The sequence below is a fragment of the Temnothorax americanus genome, unplaced genomic scaffold, assembly GCF_048541705.1.
Source record: "Temnothorax americanus isolate GAGA-0224 unplaced genomic scaffold, ASM4854170v1 Scaffold13, whole genome shotgun sequence".
Lineage (NCBI taxonomy): Eukaryota > Metazoa > Arthropoda > Insecta > Hymenoptera > Formicidae > Temnothorax > Temnothorax americanus.
In genome coordinates this window covers 1,020,453-1,044,176 of record NW_027509264.1, presented here as the reverse complement: position 1 = coordinate 1,044,176, position 23,724 = coordinate 1,020,453, and the positions used below count along the sequence as shown (strand labels likewise).

Genomic DNA, 23,724 nt, shown 5'->3' with positions numbered 1-23,724 from the left:
GTTGGAAAGAGCGCCGATCCACCGGAGACAGGTGAGAGAGATGTGGAACGGCAATACTTCAAATTCATTTGCGCGACAATCTCCGGTTCCTTTCGCTTCGCGGCTCCTGCACAACTCGCCGTACCAATAAAATCAGATGTTCGCTTCATTGGAAGCGACGTCGGTGGCTCGAGAGAAACGAGGGGAGCAAGAGCGTGACGCGATAATTATACGCATCATAGAAAAAAGAAGGAGGAGGAGGAGGAGAAGGAGAAGGAACAGATAATGTTTCGCCGTGGTTCTGGAGCAACGAAACGAGCCATATCAAAATATAGCGAATATCGTTCAAAGTATCGATAGTATCGTGCATACAAAATATTCGTGGAACCGATCGCGTAATTGAGTTTCTTTCGCCGTTTCTTCGCGGAGGAAAGACGGAGGGCGGCCGGAAGGGAAACTTGAAATCGTCGCTTCGGCAAATTGCCCGAGCGAAAATTCGCTGGGCGCGACAGACAGGAAATGAAGCGCGCTCGCTGTCTTTCGATGGCCGCCTTTTTGTCCGCCTTTCCGCTTCTGATGTCGACGGGGTGTCGCGCGACGGCCGGGTTAACTCCCGGCGCGGTGGTGGCAGCGGCAAGCGCGCGCACGCGCGAAAACGCCTCCCCGATAAGTTATCGCCTAATTATGAAGCCCGTGGGACGCGACGTTTGCACGTAACCCCGGTAACTATAAAGCGCACGTTACGCTCGTTTTTCACGGTTGAAAAATCTCCGCGGGGTATGAGCCTTAAAATGTAGGCAGGCAGCCGAGCGTGCACGTGGCGGCTCTTGATACGCTAAGCAAATTTGACGATGAAGCTCGTTTGTACGCGGGGAAAAGCGCCGCCGCGGAATGTCCCATTCGGATTGACTTGCCGAGGGCGTGCAGCGCGAGATCGAGGATTAAATGGAGAGGATAGTCAGAGACGGAAAGAGCTCTTGAAAAATTTCTTACCGTTTATGATCCAATTTATTTTTTCGCTTACGATACCGGAAGGTATCGTCACCCCTCAATATCGATAAAGCGACGGTGCAAATGGCCCTCAACGATGTAGCCATTTTTACGAATCTCGAACGAAAACGCGAGAGAGGAATGACAAAGTGGATCGATCAAAGCGCATTAGACGCGGCGATTAATCGCCGCCGTTATTTCCCACTTTTTCGCCACTTCGCGTCTCGCGGGCTCGACGCGACAGGGCGAAACGCGCTCCGCTCCGACCGCTCCGCCGCGCGCCGGTCGCTCTAGCTCTTTTATATTTTCATTAACCGTCCATTATTCCGCCTACGCTTTGCGGCGGTCAGCCGCGTGCGCGACGTTTTTCCGCGTGCAAAGCGGAAGCGGACGGATGCACGTGCACACGATGCGCGGGCGGCAGCGGTCGTTACAAAGGCGGATCAAATTACAACTGGTGCGGGGATTAAAGCCGGAGGAAAAAAAAGGGAGATAGCGTTTGCGTTGCCACGCAAAGAGGCACATTCGCGAATCCGCCTCTCATCGGTCCGCTTTATGCGTGTGTCGAGCGGCTTCGGTGGTCCTCTCTTTCCGCTGCCCCCTCTTTCGTGGCTTCCGCCTTCCGCCACTTGCACCGGTTACCCGCGCGTTTCCCGTCTTCTCATTCTTCTTTCTCGTTTCGCCATTTCGCTCGACGATTCCCCGACCGCCGCGCCGTGCTCCGAGCTCTTCCTCGAATTAACGTCCCGCCCATGAATCCGCTAATAAATCTCGCGAACCACTATTACCGCCGCCAGTACGCTTCGAAGGAAGCTAAATCTTCGGATAAGAGTAAAATGGCCGCGAACCGGTCATCGGTTGACGAATTTATACGGCTCGAGGAGCACACGGCGAGAGGAAGAGCGGCGCCCACGATTTCGGCCGCAGCGAAATGTCGAGGCGCGGCGGTGGAGGTGAAGCGCGACCCGCGAATCCGTGACGATAATATTGATTTTTGCGATTACGCAAGCACGCGGCGCGGCGCGAGTTTGCCTACACGCGCGAATACACCGTATATATATTGCATCGAAAATATTATTTATTTTATAAACACGCGTATACATATCACCGCGCGTATCGCGTTTGCGTAACCGCGCCCGCGCATGAACTTCCGCGCGGGCATTCTGCGTCTCTTCGCGCTACCGCCGCCGCGAGTGGTAATCCCGCGTTAACGCTTTGCTTCATTAATATGTTTATAATCGTAATGACGCATCACTGATCGTTAAAGCATTCTATTGTGCGTTCGTTTTAAATCATTATTACGCGGTAATATCGAGAGAATTATTAATTAATTATGCTCTGCGTGATATCGATAACGAACCGATATTGTGTCGGCGATATCAAAGCTGTATTTGTTGCTCGCGCGTTGTCGCTGTAACAAGCGAGCATTGTTTTTAAAATCAAAGAGAGACGTGATACAACGCACACCATGGAAACTCGACGCATGATTGAAAGCTATACCTTGTCCGTCGGATAATAGACGAGAACGTTATAAAATTCGCCGCGGTTTTTTCGCGCCCGTTTTCGTCTAATCTTCGTCGAGATGACATCGTCGAAAAGTTCGGTGGAAGATGACGACGTTCAATTACGAAGTACAAAGGGTCGCCCGTTATTCCCGGTTGCCCGTACATTTGTTTGTCCTCCACGAGACTGTCTGGGATGGATGACCATTGTTCTTACAGATTGGGGCTTTCGCAAGGATTAATGAGAATGGCTCGGCCGTTCACCGAAATCCGATTGGAAAGCCCACTCCACTCAGACCGTTTAATATCGTGGTTCTTTTCCCACACCCGGCCGAAGTGTGCGCGCGTGACAATTAATGCTAAAATATAATGGATCGTGGACGGACGTATAAATAAATATGAAAATATACAGAGTAATAAACATTTGCAGAATTATATTTGACGACATTTGAAATTTCAGAACAGTCGTTCACGTAGAAATAATTGCGAGAGAAGTCGAGATCTTATCTCTCCGACGGACAGATCGAGTCTAAAAGGATTCGATTCCTTTAGTTTCGTCTCAACGTAAGCTGCAATTTATACGGGTGATACGAACGATTGAGAAATACTGTTGTTGAAATTCTTCCGAGGCGCAATTGGCGAGAGACTGTCGTCTCGGTCTCGACGAAAGTCTAAAGTTTCTCGGTACGAAGTGGACGTGGGTCACGACTTTTGCGTCTCCGCAACTCTTTTACCACTACTTTACGCGACGCTACACCCGAAAACGTCCGGCGTCCACCTGGCCACCTAAGGGCTTTGTGCGGTATTTCGTGTTTCGAGCACCCACAACTTTTGCTCCGAGCGTAACGGTGCACTTAGACGGAAGCTGGATAGGTAGATAGGTGGGCGCTCGCTTTTGCGAAACATCGAGATACAACAGGGGTGCGCGAGGAATGTCTGTGGTTCGGTGAAAACCGAAATTACGAGGGTTAATGGAAGTCCGGGGCGAGGCTCGTTCGATCGCGTACTAAAGAAGGGAACGGACAACGAGAGATCGCGAAGGGTCTCACCTTGTAAAGTAAATCGTTCCGGAGAAAAGAGTGGTCCGCTTCTCTCGCTGCTAAAAACAAAATGTACCAAGCCATTTGTCGTTACGAAATCTAACGATAAAGCTATGTAGGCTCGAGAGGGTCTTTTAGTCCGTGTCGGTCTTACATCATCCAAGATTCAGCGAGACGTGCTGAAAGAAGTTACCCTTTTGCTTCTCCCCAATTGTGTTAAAAGAGTTCTTTGTGTAATTGAGCTATCGTGAGAAGGACGGAAATTATTTAACGAGTGAATTGGCTTTATTGCGCAATGAGGGGGTAGAGTTACAATGACTACGTGATATTCATCGCAAAATAATATTTTTCAATGAGTATTCGGGTCGGATCTCGAAAGATGCGGTGCTACCGTCGTTAAAGGGTAAAGACACGCTGCCATCTAGAACGAGCCCAGCATCAAAGCCCATCGACTTGACCTTGATTCTGCAACATATTCGCCTGTCCGAAATAAGCTTTGGCCAGAGCGAACTTCGAGACATCTCGTATATCATGTATGCCATTTTTAAATTTTCTGTAATGCAAACATTCGATATCTTAGTAATCAGCTTAATATTTTTGTTATACCAGCCTAGTCCTTGATATTATCTCGATTATCGTTAATCTTCAACTACTTCGAGAAATATCATTGAAGATTCGGAAGACACTTTGATTTTGTAGTTAATTACCTGGCGGGAACAGAAGATTACTATGATACTTGTGCAACACTTTGCAGGTTTCTTTCTCGTCGAGTTGCCTACCAGTTGCCATGGCCGCGAGGGTTTGAACGGTTTCAGCGGTCTGCAAATTCATCGTCCTGAACCAGGACCGAGAGCCCGAGCCTGTGCAAACGCAGATACCCGAGGAACGGATCATGAACTTCTCCTCGTCGTCGGCCTGAATCGTCATCGTGATCGGTCTCGACGCTAAAAATTCGGCCATGAACACCTGGAAGCGCGCGATGAGTGTTATCGATCGGCACCGGGGTAGAAACGCTTTACGTCAAGATGTAACCTCGTTTAATGCCAGCCAAGGTAAAATTCTCCGGCGGGGCTGCAGGGCATCCGGTATTTTCCTCTGAGTGGATCTCATGAGTGCGCTGCGAAGATTTCATTTGTTTAGCGCGCGCCTTTGGAGAGACGTCGCGAAACTTGAAAGGAATTAATGGAACGCGAGAACGAGTTTACGAAAGAGAGATTACATAGAGAGTAATGGAATATTAAGTGTGCGATGGTTAAATTGTTTCCCGCTCGGAAATGTCGAATTAAATCTAATCGTCGAACTAAATCCTTTTTCGACATTTCCCCCCCCCCCGGTTAATCGATAGATACGCGTTTAAGACGCTCCACCGCATTGCGTCGCGTCGCCCCGTAAAATTTGCGCAAATTCAGAAGTTATGGCCTCCTTGCGCAAGTCGTAACTACGCGGGGCCTTGTAATTTACAAGTTATAACTACCGAAGTTATAACGCGCATAAGCTGTAGTTCGGAACTTCGGTTGCGGGGAAAGGACCAGGCCGCGGGCCGGGCAATGAATAAGACTGTAGCATCTTCACGAAGGCGCGGGGTCGGCGATACCCAGGCTGCTTATTTCAACTTTAGACCGCGCCGTGGGAATAGCCGGTAAATAAAAGTTTAGCGCGGGACGTCATTCTCGCGACCGGCGCTTTAATGTTTCTCTATCTACGCGGGCTAACGGAATTATACGGTACATTTTCTCGCGCCGGTGTTTCCCTCACGCGGCGACGGCGAACGCGTGCGTCTCCGCTCCGACCTTGTTACTTCTCATTTCGCTATATGCAGCCGTGCTCGCAAAACCATTCTCCGACTATCAAAAAGCATTTCAAGCTCTTATCTTTTTGTGTTACGTTAATGCTGCCCCGAAGAAATTTCCTTTTCATCAGGCATTCGTGAATAAAGGAGACGCCTTGCCGTGCCACGCAAGTCCCTTTCTCACTTTATTCGGCTCTATTCGCTTTTGGCACATCTGATTTATTAATACATTACTATTATTCTATAACGTACTCCAACTCGCTTTCACGACTCAAGTAAAAATGACGACTGCATCTCCGAGAGGAATACTGAGAAATTTTCCAGATAAAACGTGAAATACAATCTTGCGCAAGAAAAGCGAGATAAATGACTTTATGACATGGATTTTCCTTTAAGAGAAAAACTTTTTTCGACGCAAGTTTATATATATATATATATATATATATATATATATAGAGAGAGAGAGAGGCTAATTTACTCACTCGATTCTTTTTTCGCCTTGTATGCGACTCTTTTCGTGCACGTGAAAGGGCTGTCGATAGAGTCCTTCTCCTGTCATTACCGTACGTATGCGACTTCTCATCAAGACAACGTAATCCCCCGCCCGCAATTTTTCGAATATCCTCTCGATGTCCGCGCTATAATCGATCGGCAGTGCGAAGGTATTGCTAGTTCCGGGATGCGGATTAATGCCGAATATTGGAGTCTTGTTGCTCGTTATCAGCTTCGAGGCTGAGAGAAAGGTGCCGTCGCCGCCGATCGCGATCACCAAGTCGGCCCAATCTACGCATTTACTCGCGTCGCCTATTCTGTATTCGAGCACAAATAAATAATTTCTTGCATTTAGTTAATTAACAATATTGTTTTGTGATTTCCGACATAAATTGGAGCATCGACCTCGGGAAATTATGTCGCGGATTTTCCACTTCGAGAAGAAAAAGCCCTACGGTAACGGCAGGTTCGTTAACTTACAAAGTAACTCGCTCGTAAAGTACATTACCTTTTCATAATCCGATAACTGACGTCGAGATTACGTAGAATCCGCGCAAGTTCTTTTTCGCAGGCAACCTGCCGATGATGTTCCGCGAGGATCTCGTCGGGGTCTATATTTTGTTTTCTCAACCGACTCAGTAACTGATTATTCGATAAATCAGAATGCGTGGTTTTAAGAAACTCGAAAGCGGATAGTTTCGAGATGCCGAGCACGCGTTTCGGCCAATGCCGATTGTCTAGCAGACAATTTAATAGTCCCATCCTTAACGTTTCACGTATCACGCGATAATTTTACATATCGCTGCTCAATGTTAATCCAGATTAATTCAGTTTACGTTAGGTTATGGTATAATTGTCAAATCTTTAAGAAAACATTTACGTCAAACGAGCAAAAATTAAGCATTCTGCTTAACCAAGTAAATTGCGTATTTTTAGAAACAATAAATTGACTAATTGCATCAAGTAAACTGTTTTATTTATTAATTTCTTGAATATGCAATGATCGTGGAATCTTTAAAGCGATGAATTATTAGCAACATCTTCCGCAGCTCGGATTTTCAACACCGCAACATTCCAAACCGGTGTTTCTCGGCAAGCAGCCCGTTTCACTACCGAAATTTGCGCAACTATACACACACACACACACACACACACACACACACATATATATATACATATATATATATCAGTCTTTTCGCACAATTAATCGTGATGGTCCGTAAAAAAAAACTTTTGTAGGTCGAGCATTTATACTCAGCGCATTAGCAAAATTCAAATGTATATGTATGTGATACTATGACAATTCTGCACGTATATATTAGCAGAGAGAGAAATAGATAAATAAAAAAAACTTATTCTGGTCTAGGATACACAATACTCAAAAGGGATAATTGGATAATAAAATTTAGCATAAACTAGTGCAATTAAAATATTAATAATGATAATGATAATGATAATAATAATAATAATAATAATAGCAATAATAATAATAATAATAATAATAATAATAATAATAATAATAATAATAATATATTAATAATAAAATATCGGAATTAAAAACCGAGAAAAAGGAAGAAATAGAATCCAAAATGTAATATTACTATATAAATGTTTAGCAAAAGCGAAACAAAGTTACATTATAACTATACTATAAACAGCCATAAAGCATTGTATGTTATAAGGATGAGTTTGTTAAATCGTATAACTCACTTGCAAGGAAGATCTCTCCGTGGTAACAATCCGCGTTTAACTTTAGCCAAATTAACGAGCAGCCCTTTCACCGTCATCGACGTAGTCTCGTCTTTCATAGCGAGTCGCGCATGTTTCTCGCAAATGGCACGAGACTATCGAGCACGGAGTTTCCTGGAATATAGGACTGGTTCTTGGTCGGAATTGGACGGTCCAAAGACGTTGAACACGGAGACGTGTCGTACAACGGCGGTGGCGGACAGGCTGCTGGACACGGCAGTGATTTACACGGGGACGGTTTACATGAGGGTGGTTTACACGCCGGCGGATTACACGGTGGCAGATTGCACGGAGGTGGGCCAGACCAGAGGTGGATGCCACGGCCGGGTTGCAAGCCGGCGGACGACGGGACATGGTACACAGGCACAACGGTAACAACAACAACCGGGGGGTTGCGGACCGAGGGAGGACGCGTGTTGTCGCCTGTGTTTAATCAACTTAGCGTGATAAGGCGACGGATAGAGACGTCGAGGGGCATATTATAGGGAGACCCTTCGTCGTACCCTCCTCGACTCTTCTACGCTGGGAATCTCCTATCGAGGAAGCGTGCCTTCATGGTCTTCGCGAAGCCTGATGTTACGAAGTTTCCTCGCTGTTACTTCGCGCAATTCAGCGCAGTTGCAGCTCCGCCAGTTTCGCCTCGCCTTCTACGTTGTCATTATCGTCGCCCGTAGAGCAACTCCATACTGGCAACCTCCAGTGTCGTCGCCGACATCAGCGTTCTCGAATGCGGTGCTTAGCGTGAAAGGCGGGTGCATGGTGCATCATTCTGTCGAAGGATATCGTACTTTCTTCGCCTCGCGGGCAAAGTTTGGTACGATGCCGAAGTTGAACAGTAAATCTTCCGACGCCGCCTGTCTGATGCATCCACCAGGACGACGTTAAGTCTTGCCACTACATAAAGCTACCAGTTATACGATCGAAACGCTTATGACAGCGGCAAGCATGTCCTAACACTGCCTGTGTGGTTCACGATGCACTTGTTCCTTGAGTGTCTTAGACTCTTCCGTTTATCTTATACTCAGAGAGCTTGCCAAGTAGATTGCCATAAACTTCGATGAAGTTTTCGTCTTGATGTATTTCGAGTATAAAGACTGCTTAAGTTACGAGATTCTCCCGAATCGTCTTCTCGCATGTCTCGTCTGATTGACTGGTATGATAGATCTACCGGAATACGAAAAATATATAAATAATTAATTGTATAAATAAATAATTAGACATCATTTTATCTCTGTAAACTCTTGGATAATAAATTTTTAGCTGAAAAGTTTTGTTATTCATTTTCCTTTTCATCATAAAATTAATTTTACTGAAAAAAAAAACTAAGAAAATTAATAAATACCTTCCCGATCGCGCGTGAATAGGTATGCCGCACAGATATACTTTCGCTTTCCAGACCAGATATTCGGCCGTTGCATCCGGCAGGTGGGCTACTAAGGAACTTCGCAACAAACTTCTGGCGAAATTCCTTCCGCCGCAATCGCCAACCGCGAAGGCCGCTTAAGGATATGACGACGTCCCCGCTGGGCCCCGTTGATGCAAAGTTCCCCGGCTGCCCGCAAGCTTTTTTCGACACTGTTTGGCGTTTCTTGCGAAAACGGTAACGATCTCTCGCGTCTGCGGCGGTTTCTTCTTGTCCGTGGATATTTCCCAAGCTAAGTAGCTTCGCAACCGAATGAAAAAACGATCAGACGATCTCGGTCTGTCTCGGTCCTTTCACGACTGGCAATATTACCGTAACAGGCGTTTTCTTGCGATGCAGAAGTATTTCATTTGATTTTTGTCGTTTCTCGAAAAGCAGATTCGAGTTATTTCGTTATTAGCGAATAATCATAAAGTAATCATCACAATGAGTAGTATATAAACTGCTATGGAAACACATAATCACTTTGTCCGCATTAATATATCGTATGATACGTCATCTTGTTGTCTGGCATCAATGCGTCGACTGCCGCACGTATATCGCGACTATATTTAGCGCGTTATTAATTTTAATTATTAATATGCATGCGCGTTGGACAGGACGCAAAACTTTATGGCTATTCGCACATACGGGTTAATAACTAAAATTAGTATGTAGTATAATTAGGATTGACGCACGTCACAGGCTGTGGTACAGATTACGTCGCGTATTTATCCATTTTAATTCGCTCAGTCCCCATCGTAACATCGTCCGGCCTTGTACCGTAAATTTCATAAAAAAAATTATGCATGAGCGTCAAAAAGCGGCATGTTAATTTTATATCTCCGATACGATTGATTCCGAATTATTCAGCGAAGTTAAATATCATATGTTGCCTTGTCAGTATCAATTATGTCGTAACAAATGCTCCGATGTCCATGGATGCGTGAAATATAAATTTCCCTTTGTCCAGTATGATCGATCCCTGCCGCAGTGTTGATTGCTGTTCCGTACTGGACAACTGTCATTGCAATGATAATATCCCATTCGAACGTTGTCAATATTATTTAAATGCGGATAACAATATTTTGCGTCGTTCTTAAAATACGTTTTGGTACATAATGAATTTTCAAATGTTACCCTATGTTTTGGACAGTCATTGATGTTACAATATTTGGACGAAGCGTGGCTATCAAGCGGCTTCGAATGACAGCCGGCACGGTATTCGGTTGCGCATGAATCTTGCAAGGGACGGCAATGAGTGGGGCTTAAAGTAGCGTTCTGTGTAGCTTCATTCTGCGAGCCGAAGCACGGAGTAATCCAAACATCGCAACATTTGGGTCTTCCGAGATAGATGTTGTGTGGTATTAAATCTTCGCAATGTCTTGTTGGCTGTAGGCATTTTAGCGGTTTACTTCGACAATCTTGATACATTTTCATTGTTGGTTTTTCAAAGGAATTAAAAGACATAGAAGATCTTATCGTTTTAGGTGGGGAGAAAGAAAGACAACCGTATTTCGGGAGATTGTCGGAATCCTTAGGTATGCGTATTTCCTCGAACTGCGGCACTTTTCTTTCTTTCGTCATATATGAATCATTAATGCGATATTTGTCTCGATATTTTGGCTTTTTATGTCTGAGTGGCACAGATTCTGGAAGAATATCTTTGGTTACTTGTGCGGGTTCTTCTACCTGCGAAGTTCTGATAGAGGAATCAATAATACCATTTTTTACTATAGTGGCTCTCCGTCTTGAAGCACCAGTCTGAATGTCGTTTGGCTGATATACATCTAAAGATTTAGAATTATCCTTTTTTAGCTTCGGTATACAATTTATAATTACAGGATTGACAGGGGCACGTTTGTCTAACGTTGGTCGTAAAGGAATTTTCTTCGGTGAATCTTCGTCTTCTTTTTTCTTTTCCCTAGCAGTAGTAGTAACAGTATCTATTTCCGGATACATGATCGATACTGTACGAGTGTTTTCAGTCTTTTTTAAGTGTTCCATCGATGGAATTACTTGGATACTCGCAGTATCCAACGATTCATCTAAGTATGCCGAAAAGTCTCGTGAATCTGGTGCCAAGTGATTTGAAGAAGACACCGGTACTTGCGTATCCGTGAGCGTCTCTGGTTGCATTACGGTCACTGCAGCAGCTGCCACAGCAGTTGGTTCTTCTTCCGCGTAGATGATCGAAGATATTAATGGTTTCGTGCTCTCAAATGTTTCCTCTCCCATCTCATATCTCACCGACGTCACCGATACGGACGCGAGGATCGAAGCCACCTGCTCTTTCGTGGAAACGAGACGCGCTTTCTCCGTCAAAGCATCCGAGATTTTTGCAATTTCCTTGAGAATAAAGTCTGCGTGCCGCCGCTCCTCGCATGCTTTCGCGAAAGCGTCAGGGCTTGTCTTCAAACTGAATTCCCCGTCCACGGTATCGCTTTGAATCCCGATGCATAGTGGACCGCAGCCATGCTCCGGCGCGGCGTCATCCGCGTACCTCGCCGTGTATTCCGCATATCGATAAGATGCGCCGCGTACACAGCGCCCTACGACGCCTGAAAGATTTTCGTGGGTAACTTTATCAAAAACCTCGCCGGATCGTGTAGTGGAGGTGATTGCATCGGTCATTGTTTGCTTGATCATAGCAACAGTTCCTACGTCAGATTTAATTATATCATCTACAATCGATGATAATGAGGTACAAGTAGTAGCCATTTTTTCTTCAGATTTACATGGCGTACTGACACTTCGCTTTCTTATATCAAATTTCTTTAGTTTGCTCTGTATTTTTCGCACAGTGGAACGCATTAAATACTTTAATATCTTATGGAAGGACTTATGATTTTCTGACGTTGATGAACTTTCGTTAATTGCATTTGGAATATTGCAGTAAACGAAACAATCTGTTTGATTAGTGCAATTTGGGTCAGAATCCACGATTTTGTTTTCGTTATTTGCCATGGTTGCTGTGCTTAATAATATGTTTATTCGATATGCGTAATAATATTAATGTTATAGAACATAGTTTCACCACATTAATATTGCTAATATTGAATATATTTAATTGAATATATGCTAATATTGAATAGGCTAAATTGCAATATTGTTTCATGCTGAATAAGAAAATTATTTTGCATTATGCAATTTTGAACTTTGTAATTTTCAGGAGAGATTCATACTTAACTTATTTGTTTCCATTGTTATTAATAATTAATATTCCCGTTCGGACATAAATTTCGGTGTGGATACGTCGAACACATTTTTGATATGACAGCCAAGAATAGACACATAAATATGGTTAAGATTTAGTTATATTCACTGAAACTTTGGATTTCTCGATATCTCGAAGTGGTTCGATCAATCTAGAGTCCCTCTAATCAGAGTCTGGCCAATCAAATTTTCATTAATTGGTATCGATTGGTCTTTGGTAGTCTAGTTAATTTGATACGTTGAAGTTGTCCGACCAATGTCACAGAGGTGTATATTTCTTTCTCTCTCGCAGAATTTTGCCAAAACTGCAAGTTAGTCAGACTGATTAGAGGGGCTCTAAATTGATCTATACAAAAAAATATGGCAAACGCAAATTTCATATTGCTGCTTAAAAGAATTATTTAAAATATTTATATTACATCAGATATATTTATTTATATAAATTGCTCTATTTTTTAAGAAAATCTTTCTTGCATAAATCATGGAGGAATCTTAATATCTGCTTTTTGCTCTGTTAAATAAGCACTCAATTCAGACGTTTCTGGATACTCTGCGATTAACGCTTCTTCTAAAGCGATCGAATTATCCGACTGCCTTATTTCGTAACAATCTTGTTTGTCGCATACGAAACATTGCACAGTCTTCGACGTAGTCGCGATCGCACCTTGAGGACATTTACCGGGATAGCCAAACATATTGATCTCCGCAGAAGTAAGGTCATTCGATGACGTTTGCGTCTCCACCTCTTTCCTGTCGTCGTCCGATTCTGATTGTAAAATTATGCTCATCAACACCCTCCTCTTTTTCTCGCCGCTGAGAAGAAACTCCGATAAAATCCTCGTAACAATCGCGTCAGGTGTTTGCACTTGTAGGTTTACGTAGGCCCGCCTCTTATTGCCTTCTCGAGCGGTTTGCACAGTAGACGGCTCTATTTGCGTAATCTTCACTCCGTTATCGTAAGTAGTAGCGCCCGTGCTTGATAGCTCCTTTCTTCCGATGCTCCTTCTGCTACGTTTAAGCACAGGCTCGATGGTTTTATTATCGACGGACGATCGCCTTCTCCAAAATTTCATCGCCGTCGCGCAAAACGGCAATCTGAAACCGGAACGATTCCTTCGCGATTTTTCCGGCGAAGCGGGCGACGTCTCCCATTTAGAAGTCGACGCTATCGGTTCGTCCGGGTCGTTCCGCGATGAATGAACCGTGGGATCTACTTCCGACAAGAATACCGTTGCATCCGCGATCGCCGACGTGAAGCTCCTTTCGGTTTCTGCGCCTATCGTTTCCTCGATACTCTCGCACGTTTCCGTTTCCTCGCGAGATCTCGTTTGTTCAGGCGTCGCGGGTGAATCCATTCGTCTGTTATCTTCCGGAAAGGATACCTTCATCGATCGAGACTCATGATGTAGCGGATTATTTCGCGAGGCAGCCGGTACATCTGCGCGAATTGCTTGGCGATCAGTTACAGACAGTTCGTAACAGGCCACAAGCTCGGAGGTTCGATCGGTGCAATGCACGCGCGTCTCTTGAGACTTGTCGTAACATATACAATTTTTGGAAATGGAATTTTGATAACGCTTAATGGATCTTGCTTCTTCGTAAATACGTTTCATAGATTTCCGCTTATCTATTGTGGCTCTCGCGAAATCTCGATTATCATCGCTACCACCTCTGCTGCGAAGTTCTGGGTACGTGGAGTTCTCGAGATGTGTGAAGGATTCACTCAAACGGGATTGAGAATGTACATCCTCATCGTGGCTACACGTTTCACTTCGTAGTGGGAATTCTACGACATCTCGATACCTGTCACGTTCGTGTTCTAGAAGAGCAATTATTATTTCTATATCAAAGGCAAGAAATTTATATACACGGGAAACGAGAGAATATTTTATGATATTGATTATTGAATATATTGCACAAGTATTCGTATCTAAATGCAAATTCTCGCATATGGGCAAAAGGGCTAATGTAAAATTTGAATATAAGCATCTTTTGTCTTCAATGTGTATAAATTTGGAAATTTTCAAAGAGGAAAATTATGGGATTACAATAAAACAGAATGTTAATTTGCATTCTATCGTAACGCAAATCTGCAGAAATTTGTATTTATTTATGAAACTAAAGCATTTCTTTATCATTTTTTGCATTTTATTTAGTAGTTGACGTAAAAATACATTTTTGTTACAGCGCAATATTTATGGTCCACGTATTCGGAGAGATGCAGGTACAAAGAGACGACAGAAAAATCGAAAATCCAACAAAATTGAAAAGCAGTAAAAAATTGTAAAAAAAAAAAAAAAACTAACGTTTCGTTGTTGCGTTATATATCGTTTTTATTTAAAAAATAATATTTACTTCAAAAAAATATGGCATATATTTCTTAAGTTGATCCAAATGTATACGTGTTATTTGTTAAATATAAGTCATAAGTTTCGATGATTCTGTCAGTGCAACAGGTAGACATACGTAAAGGATTGATCACTACTAATCGTACCGTCGTAAGTCACACAGGACTTTGTGTCCTCCTTTTTTTCGGCGTTTTGATACGCGTGCATCTGCATATCGCGGCGAGAAGGTGCAATGGCCCGCGAGTTTTTCCGCACCGGTGCTTCTGTATCTTCGCGATATTTTCCCACGTCCCCGATTGTGCGTTCTTCACGCGCGTCCGTTTTTTTCCCGCTCTTTGACCGCATTAAATTTTTACGACACGTTTCACCGCATATTTTGCCGGCGCACGAGGACGAGCTCTTCACGAGCGTCGCGTCAGCCACTTCGACGGGATTTCTCTGTGAACATTCCGATTTAGGTGCATCCTTCACAACACGGCCGACGCTCGTGGCAGCGAGCTTTACGACGTTCTTACACGCATCATGCATTTGCGACCAAATTTTGCCCATCTGTAAACTCGTCCAAAGAGAGTAATCGCGCGTCTCGCGACGTTTGCCGTCATCGTTTATATTGTCACTCCTCGTTTGTGACCTACGAAAAATTCACAGAAACTTTAGCCCTTTTTTTTTTACAACGCTTTTATTACTTTTATTAAAAAAAAAATCGATTTTGGATTGATTAATAATGAGAAAAAAATGCAACAGAGATTTGTTACACTTTATACACAGCAAATTCAAAATATACAACAGAAATAATTGTTATTAACGTTTTGAAAATATTTTAACGGTATCAGTCGGGCTTGCGGAGCGAGTCAGATTATTAAACTCCAAAATGTTATTTTACGTAAAAAATAATAATAAAAACATTATTATGAATATATAAATGTTACATAAAATAAAAAATAGTTAGCAAGATTTGGAAATATACGAGACCAAAGCAATGTAGACGAGAAAAAAAATGGAGAATTCTATTTATCGGAAATAGATGTATGCTGATACGCCAAAATCAGGTGGGGACTAACGTTGCCACGACCATTTCCAGGCTCTCGCGCTTCCTTATCTCCGAGCTTTCGCGCAATTGGACACGAATCGCCTCTTTCGATTCATATCTGTTAGACATAGTCGACGTTAGGTAACAACGAGAGAATGAGATATATAGAGGGAAGGAGAGAGAGGAAAAGCGGCGCGGTTCCTTTATCATGCGGCCATATCTCATTCAAATCGACTCTCACCTGGAATCATGTTTTCCTTTGAAATCCATCCTCGCGCGTGTACCGGCGTCTATGGTCGCGATTCTTCTCTTCCATTTGTAATCCAATTGTTGGGCGTCAGTTTCAATGGAGTCCCGTTTCCACTCTGAATCCACTCCGCGGGCAAATTCGCCTTTTTCCTCGCTGGGACGCTGGTAGGTACGCGACGGAGCCGCGACAACGCGGTCTGCGCAACGCCGTCGCCCAATACAGTCGTCTCTCCGCGCGCGAACATCCCACGTGTCAGCGCCTTTCAGCAGATCTGATTTATACGACCGATCCGCGCCGACTCTCTCCACCACCGTTGCCGTCGTCGTCGTTGTTTGCCACCCGCGCTTCCCGGGACGCGTATCAATTTCGCACCTCGGCGCATCCGCGGGGCGCGAATCGCGAAGATCGGCAACGCTTCCATCGGATTCGGCGAATACGCTTGTCTTCGAAGCCACGCGTTTCCGGGTCGTGCTCGTTGAACTTCTTTTCTTCCCGTCGCAATCCGTGCACCGTACGACCCCATCATCTGGAGAATATTCATCGGCTTCCGTTGCGAATTCAGGCGCGATATCCACCCGAAGCTCGTCCTCTTCTCTTTGATGCTTCCTCGGAAGAGTGGAATTCTCAAACAATCTTGCCGTTCGCGACATCAGGGGACAACGGTCGCGTTGCATATTTATATCGGGGTCGCATTCGTTCGAGTCGTAGAAACATCGACATCCCTTCGCGCGGGTATATTCAGGATGAAAGCACTCGGCCGTCCAATCAGATTGCATCTCCGCAGTGAAATCGGAACTATCTGCATTGTAATCCTCTCGATCACAAATGTGATATTCCTGATGCTCGTCGTTAAAAATCGAGCAACAGTAGTTCGCGATATGTTTCCTCGCATCAACACATGTCCGCTCTGTGTTCAATATCGGATATCGTGCGCTATCAGTATTAACCGGCGTGTCATCGTGATGACAGCATCCCCTTGAATCAAGAATCTCGTTGGGCATATAAAACGACTGCGTATTATTTTCTACGTGTAATTCACGTTCTTTGTTTAATATATTTTCTAATTTTTTTGATGCGTTGACAGTCGTATTGACATTCTTATTTAATATGTTATTCATTGATTTTCTCGAATAATTTCTAGATTTGCGTTTTGATCTCCGAGTTTTTTTCATCTTGCTGCAATTTTCGGCACAAAGCACAGTTAGTTCAGAATCGTCGATTATTTTCTTCATTATTTTGTTTCTCTGGCTGGGATTCCACATTGAATATCGCGCGGGTTTCCTAAAAAAGATTTACGTACATGAGGTTTTCAAAGAATTTACAAAATCTTCAATTATTTATCTTTGTCTGTTGCATTTAAAAGAAAATCCATACTTTGGTATTGTGACAAATTTCATTTCGGATACCAGATTATGCATGGAAATAACGCTGATTTTTATACCGCCGCGGCGGGAAGTGCCATAAACATCATTGCTAAGATCTATGATAACTCCTTCGGGTATCTTGCGACGTGTTTTTCTCTTACGATTCAATTTGCATCGAGATTCATTTTCGTTCCTTGAGAGAGTACCATCACTCTTGACCGTTTCCTTGCAAGATTTCTTTTGTATCGAGCTTTTGCGGCTGGAAGATACGCACGTTTCAACGCGATAATCGTTTGCGAGCTCATCAATCTTTCCCTGATCCAATTTAAAGGCGCATATTTCATTCGGAGAACCGTCTTCATAACTTTTATCCAGTGACTCGTTGTCTTCTTGCGATATGAAATCACGGACGTTATACGTTGCGTTGGAATATAAAACTGGACTATTTTCGTATTTGCGATTTTCGTTTCCACCTTGTATCAGATCTGCCGGTAGTTCGGCCATCGAGACTTCTGGTTGAATGAGCCGCTCAGCGGGGCGGCTGTAAAATCGACAAAATTACAAACGTATTACGATATTAATATGTTATAGCTGTAATATCGAATTGCGCGATAATCGGACATTTGGACGATCACACAGCGATAATTATTTGCAAAATCTGTATCACAGACTGTAGTGGAAATAGTGCGAATGATTAATGGCTCTGAATAGCGAATCGTGACAGAGGCGCGGAATTGCGAAATCGCGTGTCGACACCGCCGACGCAAACTCGTGCTTAAACGATAATTAAGTATGTAATTGTCATACACGCTAAATTAAGTAGTGATTGCCATACGCTATTGTACTATGCTGCTGCATTATTGCCGCATTATATCGTGAAATTATATTGTTCTCTCTTACGTGGGAGATGGAAACGCGTTCGCCGGCGAGTGGGCCATTGAGATGCAAATTTGAAATATATACTAGTGAATTTTGAATTTAGCGAGGTTAGTTGCCGTGATCCTGACGTCGAAAGTTTGGTTACTTGATGAGGTTTTCGGAAACAACGGAGCGAATGGGCTTTGATGCACGACGGCGACGCATGCCACGCGCGCGTTATTTCTACGTGCTATCCACATTTCGCGCTTCTCTCTCTCGCGACTTCTGGAATTTAAAATCCGCAACAGAATAATTTTTCTGCTAGAAAATAAAATAAATTGTCAAATTTAAATTTTGTCGACAAATTTTGTAACATAATGATCTTGTCTGATTAAAGCAACTAATGCGTGAGACACATGCTAAATGTGAGAAATTTGTAAAAAAAATTTACATTTAGATAGCGTACCGAGTAGTCCATTTTTAGCGACGAGCTTTAGTGTGACTCTGGCATGCAGCGAAATACATTTTTTTCGCGAATGTTGCAATTTTCCATTATTTACGTACGGTATAATCCGACGGTGCGTATCAGGTTGAAAACCGGCGTAAAATGTAATACGCGCTTTTGTAATTTGACTGTCAGTTGCAATCGACCTGCCCGCAGTGGCTATATTTGTAAAGGAACGTAATAGGCTTTATGGCGAGTGGCATGTATCTCTTTCCCGTAGCTTTGCGTAGGGTGGTACTTGATGTATTCTCTCTCTCTCTCTCTCTCTCTCTCTCTCGTATCGTCTTTCCATTCATTAAAATAGCGAAAGGTAACTTTCCTTGATCTACCCAAATCAGATGACAAGAAGATTGAAGGATGAGAAGTAAAAACCGAAAGATATAATAATGCAAAATTTGAATGCGGAACATAATGCGGAACAAAGATAATAATGCAAATTAATAATGCGAGGATAATAACATATCACGTTACCAGTCGTTTACCGCTTAAGATCGAACGACATTGTCGCCGTCACTTTGCGCCACGATTTTCCGGCCGTGCAACGAGCGACGGATTTTACGTCGTGTTACAGCTATTGCGGCTTCGCGTATGCATGCATGGTACAGACTCGTGCGCTCTGGCAGACCCAAAAAGAGCGACGCGGGCTGACGTTGAAGCGACGGGAGGACTGTCGCGCGCAGTGATGGATGTCGGCAGGCTTAAATTTTGCGAAATTCCAGGCTCACCCTGTTGCCACCGCTATTTCCAGCGGGTTTCTCACTCTTTCTCTCTTTCTCTCTTGTCCTCGCTCGTCCTCACCCTCATAACGCGGGTTAATAACGCGTGACACTGAGGAACTTTCGAAACCGCGAGATGCCATATCTGAAAATTTCTTTTTTCGCATCATCTACCACCTTAAAAAATTTGTGGAAACCATTCGTTTCCACCCTGGTATGTATTTGCAAATCTATTCGACACTAAGACAAGTTTAATTTATAGTTCGGTTGCTTTCAGGATTAGAATTGTTAAGATTGAAGATCAAGAAGATACTATCACCCCCCCCTCTCTCTCTTTCTTTCTCTCTTCTTTGTTGGCTTGGTGAAAGCCTTTGGCTATTTTTTTAGAAAACGAGGTATAAGGGATTGTATCTCCACGTCCCTCGGTAGGGATCAGCACAGTCCGCAGAATCCTCGCGTATTTCGTAAAGGTAATCCACCGGTGCCTTTCAACCTCCGAATGAGACGTCTTGAGTGTGTACCCCGTCGTCGGTTCCACCAATGATGTGGTCCTGAGACAGGCGTACGATGGATCGAAATCCCCCTATTTAGGGATAATGTACTTTCGACGATGGGCGGTGAATAACGATTGCTATGGATTTACGGGGGCCGCTAAAGTGAAAGTACATACGTGCCTTTATTACATATTTAAGCGAAGCGCGTAAAAGTTGGAACATTGAAAAAAGCTGAAACACTTTTCAAATTAGTTTCCGAGGGTTTTACGAGCGGATATCCACTATGAAATACGCGCCGCCACGGCCACAAGTACTCTCTTTCGTGTTTCGCTTTCGTTTTTGCAATAAAATATCTCGTACTCTGTATGCATGTACATGTGTGAAAGATTCATGATAGTCTATCGATCGTGTATTTTAGATTTGACGTAAAATAAAATATGCATTCTCGTGTGCATATATACATGATAATAATATACATGAATATAATATAAATTTGTGTGTTTGTTAACACATAAATACGTTTGTATCTCCGTATGCCATCAATGTCCGAAATTTCATTCGTCACAGATTTCTTCATATAGCGGATGTTATATACACCTGCAATGTACTCGCGCATGCATATGCATAAGTACGCGAAAAAACGCGAGATTTTTCTTTTTTTTAAATCGGTGCGAGGGTGCATCCGCGCGATGCGGTGCAGCCTGAGAGCTCTTGAGACACCAGACACCCTTCCGACTGCGACTGTTTGGCCACAAGGCAAATCCGCCTAAGTGGTGAGCATTATATCTCTCTCGCGCTTCAATAGCAGTTCATGCACTCTGCTATGCTGTTAGCCGGCAAAGCTGGTCCCCTTTGGCACCCAAAACGCGCGAGAAGAATCCCGACGCGACGTCGTTCACTCTTTTTCACGAGGCAATCTTTCTAGCCTAAGTGGTGAGCATTATATCTCTCTCGCGCTTCTCTCAATAGCAGTTTATGCACGCTGCTATGCTGTTAGCCGGCAAAGCTGCTCCTCTTTGGCACCCAAAACGCGAGAAGAATCCCGACGCGACGTCACTCTTTTTCACAAGGCACTCTTTCGGTCACGACTTGGCGTATCATTTTCCGTCGCACTTCACAATGGGTTTGAGAGTGTTCCCACCTGTCGAGTGACAAAACTTCTTTATGATGAGTTTGAATAATATGGAAAATGCTTCTGCGTAATAACTGCGATAAAATCGATCCATGTTTCATGATATCTTATTGTTTGTTAGTCAAATCTTGTTCATGTTTAATCAGAAAATAAGAAAAACTGTAGTATTAAAAATTATATATTTTCTTTTCTCATTTCGTTATATGTCATTTCTGTTAATATTATATCAAGATGTATACAGCGTCGCAGACGATTTCGATGTGGAAGTATGCAACAAGATCCCCTTTTAAAGTTTAGAAAGGCGTTACGCAAGAAACGGTTTACGATTGTGCGAAATACGTTTCGCGTCGCCTCGATAGAAATCCCATCAAAGTTTACGATAAAAGTTTGCGATCTTGAAATTTTTGGCCACTAGAGAGGTCGCCGCCCTTATTGCCGGGGTAATAGCGGCAGTCGGACTGCGAAAATAAAGCCCGCGACCCTCTTGGGAAATAAACCCGCGTCCCTCAACATCCCTAAGGTCCTGCAAAATACGGTCGGAAAGAAAAGATTAAACTGATCGAGCTCGTTTATACATGTGCGCGCATACACGTGCTTTAATTGTACAAATCGACAATTATAAGCATTAATTTTATTTTTATAATGTACATATATAAAAGTAATTCATGTGATAATCATAATGGATTGAGTTAAAAATAACTCAAGCGCATTATTATGTTCAATACCTGTCGTACATTGTCCGATCGCTAGAAATATATTTTGTGGAATTTTGCCGCGCGAAACAGCGAGAAATGTCAATAAATTTCTCAGGATTCAACGGGAAACTTCGGTCTACGGCAAGTTAAAATACACAGATTGCGAACTATATTTCCCACGAGCCGAAGAGCGGTATTAAAAGAACGACGAGCATTTCCAACCAGGAGATTTAGTAAATTACCGCAAAGAAGAGAATTCGACGTAGGCTGCTGTTAGAAGTGAAAGAGGGGTGGCCATCGAGACGCGTTATGGACGACGAATTATAAGAGTAGTTCAATTACGTGGGTGCACGTAAACCTCGCGACTTTCACCCCGACATGACGTACCGGCGCGTGGCGAGAGGAGAAAGGTTTCACGAGGTCGAAAGAAGGAATTTAATACAGCAATTTGAATGATGCGGTGCATGGCGGAGAGGATAGCAGCAAGGACGAGCAAAACGGAAGGAGAAAACGGTTTGAGGGATGCGATAAGCTGCGGACAGGGTTGAGAGATAGATAATCAAGGCCAGACTGGAGGTGAACCAGACATGTTAACCAATCAATCGTGTTGGTACCATATATATCGACGGCGTTGCGCGTCGACGGATTCGAGGTCTGTATAAAGGCCGTAGAGGGTTCGGTGCAACGCATCGGAAGGCCGAAAGGGGGTAGCCTGGTTCGAGGGGTTGGCCTTGGTAGTGGGGTATGGTCTGGTAGAGCTCGAGTAATTACCTAGACCCGATCTAGCGACAGTCCTCCGAGCGTAATCACCAACGCGTGCTGCTATTAGGCGCGCACGTGATCGATGTGTCCGCTGGAAAACCGGCTGCTCGCCAGGTCTAGATTTTATCAAGAGGAGAAGAGACCTGTGGCGAGTCTATCCGCGCGAATTTCTCCATCATTCGCGTTTGAGGCTAGACTCTGCGATAGAATATCGTGAATAAATTTTGCTGTTTCTAGACAAACTTTGAATATATTCGCAGCCTTTCATATGACTCTCTATAATGTTTGAGGATAAATTATTAATAGTTATTAAATCCCTTGTAAGCTCTTTTCAGCTCGTTATAACGAGCATATTATAGGGTAGTTTCTCTGGAAAATTATTAAAAAAATTATTCTTTCTCTCTTGGAATATCAGAGGAATTATTATATTCTATTCGTTACGAGGTACGCGATCAAATCTAAATTGCTCCCACCGGAAACTGGAGCGCGCCTGTTGTTTTTTGCAGTACTAAAACTCCTGGGTTATTATTTGCGATTATTTGCTTAAACGCTTTCGATGCTTTCCAATCCGTGGAACATTCGCCGATCTATGATGAAGATTAAATATATTTATTCAATCAGTTTGCGGCCCGGGGGGGGGGGGGGTACGGTACATCTGGCACTCGGAGCGATACAACGTTTGTGCCGGTTCCTGAGGGCGACTCATTCACAGAGATGCAATTTGGCAGTTTTTTTCCAATTGCACGTCGTGCGATCCGCTGCCCGCGGACATTAAATAAAATTCAATTTTCCACGTGGGGGCCATTTCGCGAGAGCTCCATTTTTGTGCGCAACTGATTTTATAAATCATGCGAGTTGTAAGTACTAAAATTAAATGAACGATTATTTAATTTCATCGTCCCATTGAGAGACGTGAATCCTTGCATTAATTATAATTACCGCTTTTCAGGAAACGATTAAATAGTGCGCTACTGTCGGAATCCTATTGAAGAATGTTCCCCCTTGACGATAACGCTAGAAATGCCCAGTGGCCTGACCCAGTTCATCGCCCTCGCGATGAACCTGTTTTGTCGCCACCTCCGGTGACAAATGAAATCCCCTGAAATTTAATACCGCTTGTGTGGCGCCGGCGCTATTACATTTCATAGATCGCACCGCGACGGTCCGGTCGTACGTCCCAGCAGGTTTTCTTGTCCCTGTTAAGAAGAAGCTATTGCCAGGATTGTACAACAGGATTACGAGGACGTGGTCGTTGCGCGCGCGCGCCTGACCAGAAATTTATACCGATGCTTCTTGCGACGTGTGTTGGCGTGTACAAAGAGGCTTCAGTTGTTTCAATTCGCAAAAACTTTCTGATAATAAAGCACCCGGGCGCATGGCACAGCGGTCCTTTACTTCATAAATAACGCTA

The 23,724-nt window shown here is 43.7% G+C and overlaps 2 protein-coding genes and 1 pseudogene across 2 annotated transcripts; 1 reads left to right on the top strand and 2 right to left on the bottom strand.

Annotated features, from left to right (window-relative positions):
• Positions 1–2,723: 2,723 nt before the first annotated feature.
• On the bottom strand, positions 2,724–7,216 carry LOC143894092 (NAD kinase 2, mitochondrial). Its single transcript, XM_077400165.1, has 5 exons — positions 6,301–7,216; positions 5,783–6,109; positions 4,544–4,628; positions 4,219–4,477; positions 2,724–4,064 (listed from the first exon to the last, which is right to left on the bottom strand). Exons 1-5 carry the CDS (start codon positions 6,552–6,554, stop codon positions 3,841–3,843), a joined length of 1,149 nt encoding a protein of 382 aa, XP_077256291.1. The 5' UTR covers positions 6,555–7,216; the 3' UTR covers positions 2,724–3,840.
• On the top strand, positions 4,463–8,018 carry LOC143894090 (uncharacterized). Its single transcript, XM_077400164.1, has 2 exons — positions 4,463–4,563; positions 7,603–8,018. The coding sequence occupies exons 1-2, from the start codon at positions 4,470–4,472 to the stop codon at positions 7,914–7,916; spliced, it is 408 nt and encodes a 135-aa protein (XP_077256290.1). The 5' UTR covers positions 4,463–4,469; the 3' UTR covers positions 7,917–8,018.
• Positions 8,019–14,310: 6,292 nt separating this feature from the next.
• LOC143894122 (uncharacterized) lies at positions 14,311–17,808 on the bottom strand (annotated as a pseudogene).
• Between the last annotated feature and the right edge of the window lie 5,916 nt (positions 17,809–23,724).

Excerpts from the sequence above, each read along its gene's own strand:
- LOC143894090 (XM_077400164.1), top strand. The coding sequence starts at position 4,470 with ATGAACACCTGGAAGCGCGCGATGAGTGTTATCGATCGGCACCGGGGT. Across the intron at positions 4,564-7,602 it reads CTCGTTTAATGCCAGCCAAG|CGAGTCGCGCATGTTTCTCG; the intron begins GTAAAATTCTCC and ends CGTCTTTCATAG.
- LOC143894092 (XM_077400165.1), bottom strand. The coding sequence starts at position 6,554 with ATGGGACTATTAAATTGTCTGCTAGACAATCGGCATTGGCCGAAACGC. Across the intron at positions 4,629-5,782 it reads CAAGGCGAAAAAAGAATCGA|CGCACTCATGAGATCCACTC; the intron begins GTGAGTAAATTA and ends AAATCTTCGCAG. Across the intron at positions 4,065-4,218 it reads TAATCTTCTGTTCCCGCCAG|AAAATTTAAAAATGGCATAC; the intron begins GTAATTAACTAC and ends TTTGCATTACAG.